The sequence below is a fragment of the Monocercomonoides exilis genome (genome assembly GCF_001643675.1).
Source record: "Monocercomonoides exilis strain PA203 chromosome Unknown scaffold8-1962414, whole genome shotgun sequence".
NCBI lineage: Eukaryota > Preaxostyla > Oxymonadida > Polymastigidae > Monocercomonoides > Monocercomonoides exilis.
The window spans coordinates 1,943,320-1,959,802 of record NW_027150553.1 but is presented as its reverse complement, the minus strand read 5'-3'; the positions used below and the strand labels follow the sequence as shown (position 1 = coordinate 1,959,802).

General features: G+C 38.1%; 4 protein-coding genes across 4 annotated transcripts; 2 read left to right on the top strand and 2 right to left on the bottom strand.

Moving 5' to 3' along the window:
* Positions 1–1,153: 1,153 nt before the first annotated feature.
* On the top strand, positions 1,154–1,665 carry MONOS_17172 (uncharacterized protein; the record flags this gene model as incomplete). The annotated part of the gene is made up of 3 exons (XM_067870067.1): positions 1,154–1,248; positions 1,319–1,361; positions 1,438–1,665. 3 exons carry the CDS (start codon positions 1,154–1,156, stop codon positions 1,663–1,665), a joined length of 366 nt encoding a protein of 121 aa, XP_067733191.1.
* A 7,613-nt stretch (positions 1,666–9,278) lies between these two features.
* On the bottom strand, positions 9,279–9,926 carry MONOS_13733 (uncharacterized protein; the record flags this gene model as incomplete). Its single annotated transcript, XM_067866463.1, has 3 exons — positions 9,279–9,581; positions 9,666–9,679; positions 9,806–9,926. 3 exons carry the CDS (start codon positions 9,924–9,926, stop codon positions 9,279–9,281), a joined length of 438 nt encoding a protein of 145 aa, XP_067733190.1.
* An 856-nt stretch (positions 9,927–10,782) lies between these two features.
* MONOS_17171 (uncharacterized protein) lies at positions 10,783–11,294 on the bottom strand (the record flags this gene model as incomplete). The annotated part of the gene is made up of 3 exons (XM_067870066.1): positions 10,783–11,010; positions 11,087–11,129; positions 11,200–11,294. The coding sequence occupies 3 exons, from the start codon at positions 11,292–11,294 to the stop codon at positions 10,783–10,785; spliced, it is 366 nt and encodes a 121-aa protein (XP_067733189.1).
* A 3,932-nt stretch (positions 11,295–15,226) lies between these two features.
* MONOS_15600 (uncharacterized protein) lies at positions 15,227–16,483 on the top strand (the record flags this gene model as incomplete). Its single annotated transcript, XM_067868487.1, has 1 exon — positions 15,227–16,483. One exon carries the CDS (start codon positions 15,227–15,229, stop codon positions 16,481–16,483), a length of 1,257 nt encoding a protein of 418 aa, XP_067733188.1.

The window sequence follows — 16,483 nt, the reverse complement described above, 5'->3', positions numbered from 1 at the left end:
TTTATGGCCGCTGTCTGGTGCTCATGATGAGCATGAGATAATAAGAGGGAGAAATTATCGACAATGCATTGATTCATCATTCAGCACCTGGATTGCAACATATCCTGCCAATCCCCTTGAATAAATGGAATTTCTTTGAAAAGTGAAGGAAAAGGAAAAGCAATGTTAAATCTTGTTTCGGTCATGTCACAACATTGTTGCACTTTTGAACATGTGTTTTATTCTTCACCTGTTGAGCAACATCTGGTGTCATCTTTCAATTTTATTGTGAAATCCAACACAGATACAAATGGATAATTTTCGTTTATCAAAATTATCTCTTTCACTTGTGCATCATCTTCGCTTTCCATGTTTTCAAACGTTTTTTTCTTCTTCTTCGTATTCGCCAATACTCGATCTGGGAAATTGGATCAACATCCCTCAACATCCCAAAGAGACAAAACAAGATGATTCTCTTGTGTTTGAAAGGCATTTGTCTTCACCTGATATCTCTCTTTTTCTGCCATTCTATCATCATCTTCTTCTTCTGTTTCTATTTGTTATCTTCATCAACATTGTTGGGAAGAGCCCATCTGATCCCAAGAAAATATATCAATGAGAATGAGCAGGATTGTTTTTTATCATTCCTTTTTGTTAATGAAAGGAAATATCACAAAGCTCTTGGTTTTTGAATTGGAGTCATCAAGGCCAATCACGTGAGCACTTTGGCGATCATCAGGGTTGTGAGTCCATGGAAAGGTATGGAAAGAAGAGAGAATGCAAAAGGCGAGAAATGAGAAGAGGAATTATTAAGAATCTGTTTGTGAATGAAGCCTTGCATGAAGCAGAAGGAAAGACAGGATGGATTTTTTTTTGAGAGGGATTGTCAAAGAAGTTCTTTGAACTGAACAAGGATCGAATTGACAGTTGGTGTGCCTGAGTGGATTTTGAGCAGGATACACATTCTTTAGCCTTCTCATAAGTCTTAATGCAATTATGTTCCATTTGGAATGAGAGATTGTTTTGAATATATTTGAGGATATGGTGAAACACTTTTTCTGATAGAAATGGTGGAGCTGATTCATGCAGTTTATTTTCTTTTGCAATCAGACATCTGGGAAAATGGGAAGGATGCATTTGTGGAGAATGGAGCAGTTAGTGATTTTTGAGGGTGATGGAGGAAGATATGTCCTATCCAGAACGAGTCGGGAGAAGGGAGCAGAGGGAAATGAAGGTGAAAGAGCAAGGAGGAATGGCAGATGAAACTCAGTTTGTGAGGGGAAGAGAAAGAAGGGTAAATTGCTTAATAAATCCTTTTTTTTATATGAGTTATTGCCAGTCTTGTGGTGTGGCTGCACATCAACGATCACTTTGGAAAATGTGTGTGGAGAAGGTTGTATTTCCTTTGGCATTCCTCTAACCATTTGTGTTTTTGGGGGAAATGTGCCTGTGAATGAGCAAAAGGAGGGGGAATGGATGTTGTTGGGAGTGATTGAGATGTGTCTGTTTTGCAAAAAGGATGAGGATGAGGAAGGTGATGGAAGGGGAAGTTGGCAGTCTGCTTGGAGGGGTCTTTGGAAGGGAGTTGGAAAGAAGAAAAGCAGAGGGGCAGGGGATTGGGATGGAAAGGAAAGTTGGGTGAAGAAGACGAAAGGTGAGGAGAGGATGGTGTGGCTGGGCAAATGAAATGGGGTGAGGAGTGCTTGTGGGTGTGATGATTCCACGCTCAGCAAGGTTGTTGGGAATGTTGATGGTTGTGACGGATGCTGTGTGTTTTGGAGCAGAAAGGATGAGGAAAGCAGACAGAAGAAACGAGAGAGGATGGTGAGTGGCAGGCAGTTGTTGGAGGGGGTGAGGATGAAGCGGAGGAAAGGATGCTGGATGGGCATATGGCTGATGGAGCAGATGTGTTTGTTGAGAGGGGTTGAGGGGCAGTTGTATTTTTGGAAAGGAGAGGAAAGAAGAGGGAGATGGAGAACATATGGAGGGTGAAGGGTTTATTGAAACAAGAGAAGGAAGATGAAGGAAAGGGAGGCATTTGAATTGTGATAAGCATGAAGGGAATGGGAAATATCCTTGAAAATTCACAAAAAAATAAAAAATATCTTGTAATTTTTCAGAGAAATTTCAAGTACATTATTCTCTGTTTTGTTCTCATTCACATTGTTGGTTTCTTTTTCGCTCAGTTCCACTCAAAACTTATTTTTTTATCTGTCCGTTTGTGTGGCATTCCCCTGTGTGATTCTTGCAAATAATACAAGGGAATGAACACACGTTATTGTCTTTGGAAAGGAGCCAGGGCAAATGAATTCTTTTGTGAAGGCTGAGAAAATGGATTTGGAGGAGTCTGGACACACAGAAACCAGGGAAATGGTACTTTTCTTCTTTATAAATATTATTAAAAATATATTGACAATTACAAAAAAAATATTTTATTCAAATAGACTGAGGAATTGGTTTATGCAATCAGATCAAATGAAAACAGAAAAATGCGGAAAGCGTGTTGAGAGAAGTTTTGCAGCCTGGAACAGACATGGTACATGGCACCATCTGAGGAGTGTGGCTCGATCCTTGAGGTGGTACGGGTGCTGAGCCTCTGGGGTGCCTGGGAAATGGGGCAGCGATTTATTGGCCAGATGTCTGTGTCTGGGCATGGAACATGTTTATGATGCCTCTTTCTATGTGCTGTGATGGAAATGTGTTGTGAATTGGCCGTATGAGTGGGCTTGTGGGGCAGCTTGGTGTCGGTGGGTGTCATTGTTTCCTTTCAGAATGTTATCTAATCAGCCATACTGGTGGAGGTGTGCCATTTTATTTGCCTCACGAGGGAGCCGTTGACGTGTTGCACCTTTTTTATATCTATTTTTCCGTATTTTATTTCTCAGCAGGGAGCAGCTGGGGATGTTTTGCAACAGAAGAATTTTTCGATGATCGGGGTTCCTGTGTGGGCCAAAACAGCGGAGAAGGGGATGGGAGCAAAAGAAACAGCGATTGGGAGGGGTGCAGCGTGGAGACGAGGGGATGCAGCAGAATTTTGTTTTTTCATCTCAACGGCAGTTATTGGCTGTTGTGGCAGCGCCAGCGCAAATACGGATGATTTTATTGGATGCTCTCCTTCAGACCTGGGATTTGCCGTTATTTCAGCCAGCAAAAATATTTCGACTCCAACTGCCCACCCGTCACACTGAACAGCATCGTTGAAATTGAAGAAAGAGAATTCGTCCCAATCACACTCACTGTCTTCCCTTTCCCAACAACAGAAATCTTCTTTTCCCCAACATTGATCGTCGCCCCTTCGCTCACATGCTTCCCATCCAGCAACGTGATTGTCGAGCTCAGCTGCGCCATGCTCGAACCCACTGCATGCCCCACTGTCTTGCAAGGTGCTGCCTCACTCATCCCACACAGATTATTTGTGTCATCTCCACTCACTCCAACATACCGATCCTTCATCCCGACGCTCAGCCACCACATCTTTTCTGTATGCTGATAATACCAACTTCCAGATTTATAATAACGGCACACTCTCGTATCATTGCTGTTCGTTGTGTACGATTCGTAGAACGGGTTGTTCGAAGAAAAGTGATTGTAATTGTCTTGAAAAAACACATCGTGGCCATATGGAGTGGAATTACTGCAACTGCAATCGTGGAAGAAGAAGAAATAGCAATAAAGGTTGTTGCCGGGAGCTGTTGATTGATATGGATAAAAATACAATCCTCCACCATATGATAATGCACTGCACGAAATAAACTGGAGGCTCCTCATTTTGAATGCAGACGGAACACCATAACAATATATCCCTCCGCCGCCAGTGCTCGAGAGTGTACATGAAGTGAATGAGCACTCAAACACACAAGCACTCTCCCCTTTGTCGTTTTCTGTTCCAATACAGGAAGATCCAGAAACATTAAAAGTTTGAAGATAAAGGCCTCCTCCATAATTTTTCGATGTGCATTTCTGGAACTCGCAGCCACTGATCCTGACACACGAAGAAATCGAATAAATGTCAATTCCTCCGCCTTCATAGTTCTGAGCTGTGCAAGCGTTGAACGAAGTATTCTCGACCGTAATGGAACATATTTCATATGCTGTTATTGCTCCTCCGCCATAATACGCGTAGCAGTTGTTGAACGAGCAATGCTTTACAGAAAGTGTTCCTGATGACAGACCGTATATATTGATTGCTCCTCCATTTGAAGCGCTATCTTCATAATCTTCATTTTCTCCAGTTGTTTTTGACCCATTCCACACACACCAAGTGAACGAATTCGCCCCATCATCTGTAATCTTCTGTCTCGCTGGTTTCGATAAATTCCCCTCACTCCCTCCTATTGCAACATTCTGAGTGCGATAGCATCTGACAAATGAGGTGTTCGAGGCAGCCAATGACGATGAAGAGCTGTTAAGCAAAGGCAGAAGGTTTTATAAAGGGAATCGATTAAAGATGAAGAATCCAATAGTTTGGCTAAGATATTAGAAAAGACCAAATGAGAGCGCGATGCAAAGGATATGACGGGCAACGGAAGAACGGCGCTGAAGAAATGCAAAAAGAAGAGAAATGCGACTCGCCCTCCCGAAAGCACTGCCTCCTTCTTCTCTTTTTTATTTTTATCATTGTTGTTGAATGGATTGTTATATTTATCACGATTTTATTGTTAAAATAATAAGACGGTTGATTCAATTGAAAGGCATTGTCAGTACTTGTCAAATAATTTTTTTTTTAATTCAAAGAGAAATTGAGAGATTCTAAATTGAGGGATTTATAAGCTAAATGCCAATGGCCAAGATGCATTCATTCTTTTCTTTGAATGCATGTTTGGAATCAAAATTTATTGTTTTCCTTTTATTTTATTCATTAATGATGAAGGTGAATGAAATGATGGAGATATCTTCAATAGGTGAAAATTCTTTTTTGTTCATTTTTGTTTTGTTTTTATCCAAATATTTGAAATATGTATTGATTGAATATTTGCAGCAAATCGAAATGAATAATTCTTTTAATTCGTTTCATTTTCACTTAATATTTTTTTAAAAAAAATACATTCGTAAATCGGATATTATTATTATTATTTTAATATTCAATATTTCCATAAAAGGAAATAACTATGCACAAATTTGTTTTTGTTATTTATTTATTTTCGAAAAAGATAGTTATTTAAATAGCAACAGAACGTTTGTAACGCTTGGCCAGAATATCGATTCTTCGAACAAATCTTTTTTTTTTTTTTTTTCCTTTTTTATAAATATTCAAACACTCTTAATTTCACAGATCAGCCTTTTCACCGTTTATTATTCAGAAGAAATACAAATGAAATATTTTTATTAAAAAATGTTCTTTAGGTATTCGGTTTATCGAATGAATGTTTCAAACAAAATAGGATTCGATATTCAATTTCTTTTCTCTTGAAGTGGAAGATGATTTGAAATTTGATTTTCTTGAAAATTGACAAAAGTTTTTTTTCAACAAAATCTCTTGACCCTTCACAAAATAAAACTGTCATTGTTCATGTTGATGATATATTTATTCAGAATTGATTTTTCACCTCTTGTCTTATTTGTTTGTTTGTTTGTTCAGTAATTTGATTATCAAAATCCAGTCTCTTTCAAAATATTATTGATCATTTGTTGTTGTCATTTACTGATTTGAGATTTGGGTGATTCCTTTGTGGCATCACACTTTTTCTATCATAAGAATTCGTTTCGATAAATCAATTTGATGATCATGAAGATGAAACAAAACAGAACTATTAATGAGTTTCTATTTGTTTTCAGATTGTTGTCTTTCAGTTATTTTCAATGATTCAATAATTGATCATTTCCATCCACCGAACAATTCATTGCAATCTGTTAGACCCAATGATAGAATGTTGGTTATTATTGGAGAACAGAATTTTCATTTTTGATTTCAAAAACACTCACCCATTTTCAAGAGTTAATCTCAAAGTCCAATTTCATTTTGACATTTGTTTTGAAATTTGATGAGAATCATCAACTATTTTGTATTCTTGTTTGCACCATGTTTCAACAGTATTTTTTTTCCTTTATGAATGAATTGAAACATGTTTTTCAAAAATATGTTATTCTTTCAAATGTTTTCCTGTGTGATCCTTTGATATTATCTAGAAATTATCTGAGTCGAGTGATTATTTTTGTTATTATTTATTAGAATATTGATATCTTAAAAAAACTGAATTGAGATAAAGATCAACATAATTTTCAAACTACACTTTCATTTAATTTTTTTCCAGTGCAAATATAAGTTTATCAAAAAGCGTATCATTATATCAGAGTGATAATAAACAAATAAAGCTCGAAAAATTGACTGAAAAATTATCACTCGACTCAGATAATTTCTAGATAATATCAAAGGATCACACAGGAAAACATTTGAAAGAATAACATATTTTTGAAAAACATGTTTCAATTCATTCATAAAGGAAAAAAAATACTGTTGAAACATGGTGCAAACAAGAATACAAAATAGTTGATGATTCTCATCAAATTTCAAAACAAATGTCAAAATGAAATTGGACTTTGAGATTAACTCTTGAAAATGGGTGAGTGTTTTTGAAATCAAAAATGAAAATTCTGTTCTCCAATAATAACCAACATTCTATCATTGGGTCTAACAGATTGCAATGAATTGTTCGGTGGATGGAAATGATCAATTATTGAATCATTGAAAATAACTGAAAGACAACAATCTGAAAACAAATAGAAACTCATTAATAGTTCTGTTTTGTTTCATCTTCATGATCATCAAATTGATTTATCGAAACGAATTCTTATGATAGAAAAAGTGTGATGCCACAAAGGAATCACCCAAATCTCAAATCAGTAAATGACAACAACAAATGATCAATAATATTTTGAAAGAGACTGGATTTTGATAATCAAATTACTGAACAAACAAACAAACAAATAAGACAAGAGGTGAAAAATCAATTCTGAATAAATATATCATCAACATGAACAATGACAGTTTTATTTTGTGAAGGGTCAAGAGATTTTGTTGAAAAAAAACTTTTGTCAATTTTCAAGAAAATCAAATTTCAAATCATCTTCCACTTCAAGAGAAAAGAAATTGAATATCGAATCCTATTTTGTTTGAAACATTCATTCGATAAACCGAATACCTAAAGAACATTTTTTAATAAAAATATTTCATTTGTATTTCTTCTGAATAATAAACGGTGAAAAGGCTGATCTGTGAAATTAAGAGTGTTTGAATATTTATAAAAAAGGAAAAAAAAAAAAAAAAAGATTTGTTCGAAGAATCGATATTCTGGCCAAGCGTTACAAACGTTCTGTTGCTATTTAAATAACTATCTTTTTCGAAAATAAATAAATAACAAAAAACAAATTTGTGCATAGTTATTTCCTTTTTATGGAAATATTGAATATTAAAATAATAATAATAATATCCGATTTACGAATGTATTTTTTTTTAAAAAAATATTAAGTGAAAATGAAACGAATTAAAAGAATTATTCATTTCGATTTGCTGCAAATATTCAATCAATACATATTTCAAATATTTGGATAAAAACAAAACAAAAATGAACAAAAAAGAATTTTCACCTATTGAAGATATCTCCATCATTTCATTCACCTTCATCATTAATGAATAAAATAAAAGGAAAACAATAAATTTTGATTCCAAACATGCATTCAAAGAAAAGAATGAATGCATCTTGGCCATTGGCATTTAGCTTATAAATCCCTCAATTTAGAATCTCTCAATTTCTCTTTGAATTAAAAAAAAAATTATTTGACAAGTACTGACAATGCCTTTCAATTGAATCAACCGTCTTATTATTTTAACAATAAAATCGTGATAAATATAACAATCCATTCAACAACAATGATAAAAATAAAAAGAGAAGAAGGAGGCAGTGCTTTCGGGAGGGCGAGTCGCATTTCTCTTCTTTTTGCATTTCTTCAGCGCCGTTCTTCCGTTGCCCGTCATATCCTTTGCATCGCGCTCTCATTTGGTCTTTTCTAATATCTTAGCCAAACTATTGGATTCTTCATCTTTAATCGATTCCCTTTATAAAACCTTCTGCCTTTGCTTAACAGCTCTTCATCGTCATTGGCTGCCTCGAACACCTCATTTGTCAGATGCTATCGCACTCAGAATGTTGCAATAGGAGGGAGTGAGGGGAATTTATCGAAACCAGCGAGACAGAAGATTACAGATGATGGGGCGAATTCGTTCACTTGGTGTGTGTGGAATGGGTCAAAAACAACTGGAGAAAATGAAGATTATGAAGATAGCGCTTCAAATGGAGGAGCAATCAATATATACGGTCTGTCATCAGGAACACTTTCTGTAAAGCATTGCTCGTTCAACAACTGCTACGCGTATTATGGCGGAGGAGCAATAACAGCATATGAAATATGTTCCATTACGGTCGAGAATACTTCGTTCAACGCTTGCACAGCTCAGAACTATGAAGGCGGAGGAATTGACATTTATTCGATTTCTTCGTGTGTCAGGATCAGTGGCTGCGAGTTCCAGAAATGCACATCGAAAAATTATGGAGGAGGCCTTTATCTTCAAACTTTTAATGTTTCTGGATCTTCCTGTATTGGAACAGAAAACGACAAAGGGGAGAGTGCTTGTGTGTTTGAGTGCTCATTCACTTCATGTACACTCTCGAGCACTGGCGGCGGAGGGATATATTGTTATGGTGTTCCGTCTGCATTCAAAATGAGGAGCCTCCAGTTTATTTCGTGCAGTGCATTATCATATGGTGGAGGATTGTATTTTTATCCATATCAATCAACAGCTCCCGGCAACAACCTTTATTGCTATTTCTTCTTCTTCCACGATTGCAGTTGCAGTATTTCCACTCCATATGGCCACGATGTGTTTTTTCAAGACAATTACAATCACTTTTCTTCGAACAACCCGTTCTACGAATCGTATACAACGAACAGCAATGATACGAGAGTGTACTTCCAATATTATAACGGAAACAATTGGGTGTATCAGGAAACACAAAAGAAGGAATGGCTGAAGGAAGGGATGAAGGATCGGTATGTTGGAGTGAGTGGGGATGACACAAATAATCTGTGTGGGATGAGTGAGGCAGCACCTTGCAAGACAGTGGGGCATGCAGTGGGTTCGAGCATGGCGCAGCTGAGCTCGACAATCACGTTGCTGGATGGGAAGCATGTGAGCGAAGGGGCGACGATCAATGTTGGGGAAAAGAAGATTTCTGTTGTTGGGAAAGGGAAGACAGTGAGTGTGATTGGGACGAATTCTCTTTCTTCAATTTCAACGATGCTGTTCAGTGTGACGGGTGGGCAGTTGGAGTCGAAATATTTTTGCTGGCTGAAATAACGGCAAATCCCAGGTCTGAAGGAGAGCATCCAATAAAATCATCCGTATTTGCGCTGGCGCTGCCACAACAGCCAATAACTGCCGTTGAGATGAAAAAACAAAATTCTGCTGCATCCCCTCGTCTCCACGCTGCACCCCTCCCAATCGCTGTTTCTTTTGCTCCCATCCCCTTCTCCGCTGTTTTGGCCCACACAGGAACCCCGATCATCGAAAAATTCTTCTGTTGCAAAACATCCCCAGCTGCTCCCTGCTGAGAAATAAAATACGGAAAAATAGATATAAAAAAGGTGCAACACGTCAACGGCTCCCTCGTGAGGCAAATAAAATGGCACACCTCCACCAGTATGGCTGATTAGATAACATTCTGAAAGGAAACAATGACACCCACCGACACCAAGCTGCCCCACAAGCCCACTCATACGGCCAATTCACAACACATTTCCATCACAGCACATAGAAAGAGGCATCATAAACATGTTCCATGCCCAGACACAGACATCTGGCCAATAAATCGCTGCCCCATTTCCCAGGCACCCCAGAGGCTCAGCACCCGTACCACCTCAAGGATCGAGCCACACTCCTCAGATGGTGCCATGTACCATGTCTGTTCCAGGCTGCAAAACTTCTCTCAACACGCTTTCCGCATTTTTCTGTTTTCATTTGATCTGATTGCATAAACCAATTCCTCAGTCTATTTGAATAAAATATTTTTTTTGTAATTGTCAATATATTTTTAATAATATTTATAAAGAAGAAAAGTACCATTTCCCCTGGTTTCTGTGTGTCCAGACTCCTCCAAATCCATTTTCTCAGCCTTCACAAAAGAATTCATTTGCCCTGGCTCCTTTCCAAAGACAATAACGTGTGTTCATTCCCTTGTATTATTTGCAAGAATCACACAGGGGAATGCCACACAAACGGACAGATAAAAAAATAAGTTTTGAGTGGAACTGAGCGAAAAAGAAACCAACAATGTGAATGAGAACAAAACAGAGAATAATGTACTTGAAATTTCTCTGAAAAATTACAAGATATTTTTTATTTTTTTGTGAATTTTCAAGGATATTTCCCATTCCCTTCATGCTTATCACAATTCAAATGCCTCCCTTTCCTTCATCTTCCTTCTCTTGTTTCAATAAACCCTTCACCCTCCATATGTTCTCCATCTCCCTCTTCTTTCCTCTCCTTTCCAAAAATACAACTGCCCCTCAACCCCTCTCAACAAACACATCTGCTCCATCAGCCATATGCCCATCCAGCATCCTTTCCTCCGCTTCATCCTCACCCCCCTCCAACAACTGCCTGCCACTCACCATCCTCTCTCGTTTCTTCTGTCTGCTTTCCTCATCCTTTCTGCTCCAAAACACACAGCATCCGTCACAACCATCAACATTCCCAACAACCTTGCTGAGCGTGGAATCATCACACCCACAAGCACTCCTCACCCCATTTCATTTGCCCAGCCACACCATCCTCTCCTCACCTTTCGTCTTCTTCACCCAACTTTCCTTTCCATCCCAATCCCCTGCCCCTCTGCTTTTCTTCTTTCCAACTCCCTTCCAAAGACCCCTCCAAGCAGACTGCCAACTTCCCCTTCCATCACCTTCCTCATCCTCATCCTTTTTGCAAAACAGACACATCTCAATCACTCCCAACAACATCCATTCCCCCTCCTTTTGCTCATTCACAGGCACATTTCCCCCAAAAACACAAATGGTTAGAGGAATGCCAAAGGAAATACAACCTTCTCCACACACATTTTCCAAAGTGATCGTTGATGTGCAGCCACACCACAAGACTGGCAATAACTCATATAAAAAAAAGGATTTATTAAGCAATTTACCCTTCTTTCTCTTCCCCTCACAAACTGAGTTTCATCTGCCATTCCTCCTTGCTCTTTCACCTTCATTTCCCTCTGCTCCCTTCTCCCGACTCGTTCTGGATAGGACATATCTTCCTCCATCACCCTCAAAAATCACTAACTGCTCCATTCTCCACAAATGCATCCTTCCCATTTTCCCAGATGTCTGATTGCAAAAGAAAATAAACTGCATGAATCAGCTCCACCATTTCTATCAGAAAAAGTGTTTCACCATATCCTCAAATATATTCAAAACAATCTCTCATTCCAAATGGAACATAATTGCATTAAGACTTATGAGAAGGCTAAAGAATGTGTATCCTGCTCAAAATCCACTCAGGCACACCAACTGTCAATTCGATCCTTGTTCAGTTCAAAGAACTTCTTTGACAATCCCTCTCAAAAAAAATCCATCTTGCTGTCTTTCCTTCTGCTTCATGCAAGGCTTCATTCACAAACAGATTCTTAATAATTCCTCTTCTCATTTCTCGCCTTTTGCATTCTCTCTTCTTTCCATACCTTTCCATGGACTCACAACCCTGATGATCGCCAAAGTGCTCACGTGATTGGCCTTGATGACTCCAATTCAAAAACCAAGAGCTTTGTGATATTTCCTTTCATTAACAAAAAGGAATGATAAAAAACAATCCTGCTCATTCTCATTGATATATTTTCTTGGGATCAGATGGGCTCTTCCCAACAATGTTGATGAAGATAACAAATAGAAACAGAAGAAGAAGATGATGATAGAATGGCAGAAAAAGAGAGATATCAGGTGAAGACAAATGCCTTTCAAACACAAGAGAATCATCTTGTTTTGTCTCTTTGGGATGTTGAGGGATGTTGATCCAATTTCCCAGATCGAGTATTGGCGAATACGAAGAAGAAGAAAAAAACGTTTGAAAACATGGAAAGCGAAGATGATGCACAAGTGAAAGAGATAATTTTGATAAACGAAAATTATCCATTTGTATCTGTGTTGGATTTCACAATAAAATTGAAAGATGACACCAGATGTTGCTCAACAGGTGAAGAATAAAACACATGTTCAAAAGTGCAACAATGTTGTGACATGACCGAAACAAGATTTAACATTGCTTTTCCTTTTCCTTCACTTTTCAAAGAAATTCCATTTATTCAAGGGGATTGGCAGGATATGTTGCAATCCAGGTGCTGAATGATGAATCAATGCATTGTCGATAATTTCTCCCTCTTATTATCTCATGCTCATCATGAGCACCAGACAGCGGCCATAAAGTTAGAAATCAATTTCTTTTCTGCTCATTTGGCACACAAATAACAAGAATTGGCAAGGTTGTTGAGCTGCCCCACAAACAATCCCCTGTCCCCATTTCTCTTCCAGCCTCTGCCCTTTCAACCAAAAAACATCAAATTGAATCCTCTTTCATTCATCAAACTCTCTAATCTGTTATGGCAAATGATCAAAGTTTAATGATAAAAAAGCCGTTCAACAGAGTGAGAAATCAAGACGTCAAACATTCCAGCTGGGATGGGTGAATTATTTCCAGAGATATGGCAGATGAGACAGCAACAATTTTATTTTGAGGGAAGCTGGAATTATTCATTTTGATTGATGGAATGGTGTGAGGATGCAACATTTTCAATGTGAATGTGAAATTTTTAATGTATGTATTTTTTATTTTTCTGTTGATTGTGAAGATATTATCATCCGTATCCTCTCCAAAGTCGTGATTCAGACGATTTATAAAAAATGGACGATTTATTCCATGCAGAGGAGAACAGCAATGAAGCGAGACAAATGCTATCTTACAAATATATTATAAGAGCCTGAATATATTTTATCATAAATGTATGTGACTTATTTTGGACTCAACATGCGCGATGGATAGAAATACGATGAAAAATGAGTTTTGATGGAGCAGAAATCAACGGGATTGGAAAATGCCAAAGCTAAAAAGGAAGAATAACCAAATTCAATGAAAAGGGAGCGTTTTTTAAAAAGAGGAAGAAGACATTTTCATTTTTAAGTTTGTTGGAAAGATTGGGACAAGTGACTGAAACAGGACATTGGAGGCAATTGGAGCAGAACAAGGTGCCTTTCTTTGGAGAAGAAGGGGAAGACATTGCTTTTATGGACCGAGGAGAGGGGTAGAATGGCACTTGATTGTTTTGCTTGTTTGTCGAAAATTCGAGAAAAACAGACAGTTTGGCGTAAAACAAGCAGCTTGTGGTGGATAACAGACAAAATAGATTTAAGTCATTTTGCCTTTGCCTTCAGTCTTATATCATAGAAGGATTTGCAGCTGGAGCAGAGAACGAGATTGCTATTTTGAGGATGTCTTCTTACAGAAGAAAATATCATTCATATGAAAACTCAGCGGCATCTTCTTTATCGTCTTTTGCATCTCCTTCATCGTATTCTTCATCTTCACAGACTTTTTCATTTATTGTTATTCTTATTTTTCAGCCTCACAGTTTTCATCATCTTCTTTGCCTTCTTTGCCTTCTTCGCATCATCATCATCATCATCACCAGCTCCTCCGAATAAAATAATTTCATTTTCTTCTTCAATTTATTCGTCTATGTCTCCTTCTTCGTTTTTCTCGTCTTCGTCTTCTTTTTTCTTTTTTTCACTTGCCATCTTATGAAAATAAAAATGGTTGGAGTTGTTGGAATTTGTGGAATAGAACCGAAAGTGAGGATTGGACATGGGCAATTTTGAGGGAACAGAAGAGAAGTGGTTTCATTTGCCGTGAGACTGAGAGCAGAGACAGAGAAGGCTGATGTTATGAGCAGAACAGAGAAATACACACAGAAGAAGAAGAAGAAGAAGAAGAAGAAATGTTGTATACGAAGATTGGTCATATCAATTGGCATAGGTTTGTTCATTATTATTAAAAAATATGTTTTCGTATTTTATTTTTTATGATGTTTGTATTTTTACAAGAATGCTCGATGGCAATGAATGAACATGGAACATGGAAAGAGGAGATTAAAAATGCATAAAAGAAGTCTGGATGAAATAAATGAAGGGGCGCATAGAGGAGTGAGCTGGAGGAGAAATGCGAAATGAAATGAAAGAAAGATAATTTTGAAGGTTTTGGAAGGAGTGCTGGACAAATCTGGTTGAACGCGAAAAAAGAGAATGGGAAAATGATGAAAAGACAGAAGATATGCACAAGTAATTGAGAAGAAGAAAAGAAACTGTGCCTTACAAAGAAGAAAGATGAAAGGAGAAAGGGGTTTTGGTGAAAAACAGAGGAGATTAGCTTTTGTGAGAAAGAACACAGATAATTTGGAGAAAATTCTAAAAAGAAGATGGGGATAGATTCCAGAATATTTATCTTTATGGATGGAGATTGCAGTATGTTTTGTTTTTGTTGGAGATGATGGAAGGGATGAGGAGGCAAGGAATGGGATGATTCTTTGAGAAAAGTGGGCGAGAGAAAAGGAAAACAAGGGTATGACATTTTTATTAATTATATTATTTGACTATTTTTTATATGATTTATTGTTTTTTCTTTTTATTTTGTTTGAACAAAATTGTTTTTGCTGGCGTTTTCGTAAAATTTCAAGGGAGTGAAATTACATCAAAATACAGAAAGTGAAGGTCAATCAGCAGAATCAGTTTGGGAAAGAGCTTTATGGGATCATTAATTATAAAAAGGCATTGACAGCGAAGGTCTGTTATAATTTTTTATGAGATTCATAACATATGCTGCAGAAAGAGGAAGGAAAAGGGTTGTAGAATAATTTGAGATTTTGATGAAAATTGTATTGAGAGGGATGGTGCAGCCGAGAAGTGGGAGAGAGGAGGAGGAAGAAGAGGTGGAGAAGGAAGAGAAGAAGGAAGAGAAGAAGAAAGCGAAGGAGGAGGGAGTGTATTGGTGAGTGAGTCGAATTTCTCATCTTTTTGTGTGTCTTCAGCCCCGTTTCTGGCACCTCCCCTGACACGCCTTGTATCTCTCACCCAGCTGACCTTCTTCAACATCTCCACAAATCCACCAAAAATATCACATCTGGCTGAAGGGCTGAGCCAAACATCATTTCTGATGAGTGGGTGTGAGTTTGTATCGGTGTGGGATGTTTATGATGGGGGCATTGTTCCCTCACTGAACAGCCCCTCATCATCCTTGGCTGCCTCGAACACCTCATTTGTCAGGTGCTATCGGTCTCAGAATGTTGCAGTCAGCGGGAGTGAAGGGAATCCATCGAAACCAGTGAGACAGCAAATTTCTACAGATTTAACGAATTCGTTCACTTGGTGTGTATGGAATGGCTCAAAAACAACTGGGACAAATTATGATTATTCTTATGGAGATTCAAATGGCGGAGCGATTTACATGTATAACAAGGCATCTGGAACACTTTCTGTGAAATTTTGTTCGTTCAATGATTGTTATGCGCATTATGATGGCGGAGGAATTTTGTGTGTTTCAATCAATTCTATCAAAATAGAGAACAACTCATTCAATGCTTGTACAGCAAAAAATTGGGCTGGAGGAGGATTGTATGCTTATAATATAACTTCTTGTGTCAGGATCAGCGGCTGCGAATTCAAGAGTTGCAAAGCGAAAATTTATGGAGGAGGTTTATGTCTCGATTCTTTTAATGTTTCTGGATCTGGCTGCATTGGAACAGAAAATGGCAAAGGGGAGAGCGCTTGTGTGTTTGAGTGTTTCTTCACTTCGTGCTCCATTACAAATTCGAATGGCGGAGGGATGTGCTGTTACAATGTTCCAGCTGCATTCAAAATGAGGAGCCTCCAGTTTATTTCGTGTTCGGCATATTCACATGGCGGAGGAATGAGATTTGATCCAAACCAACAAACAGCTCCAAGCAACAACATTTATTGCTATTTCTTCTTCTTCCACGATTGCAGTTGCACTGATACCACTCCATATGGTCATGATTTGTTTTTCCAAGATCTATACAATCTCTTCTCATCGAATAATCCGTTTTATGAATCGTACACAACGAATAGCAATGATACGAGAGTGTGCCGTTATTATTTATCAGGCAGTTGGACGTATCAGCACACAGAAAAGATGTGGTGGCTGAGCGTCGGGATGAAGGATCGGTATGTTGGAGTGAGTGGAGATGACACAAATAATCTGTGTGGGATGAGTGAGGCAGCACCTTGCAAGACAGTGGGGCATGCAGTGGGTTCGAGCATGGCGCAGCTGAGCTCGACAATCACGTTGCTGGGTGGGAGGGATATGAGCGAAGAGAAGACAATCAGTGTTGAGGAAAAGAAGATAATAATAGCAGGGAAAGGGAAGAAATTGAAAACGATTGGGATGAATTAG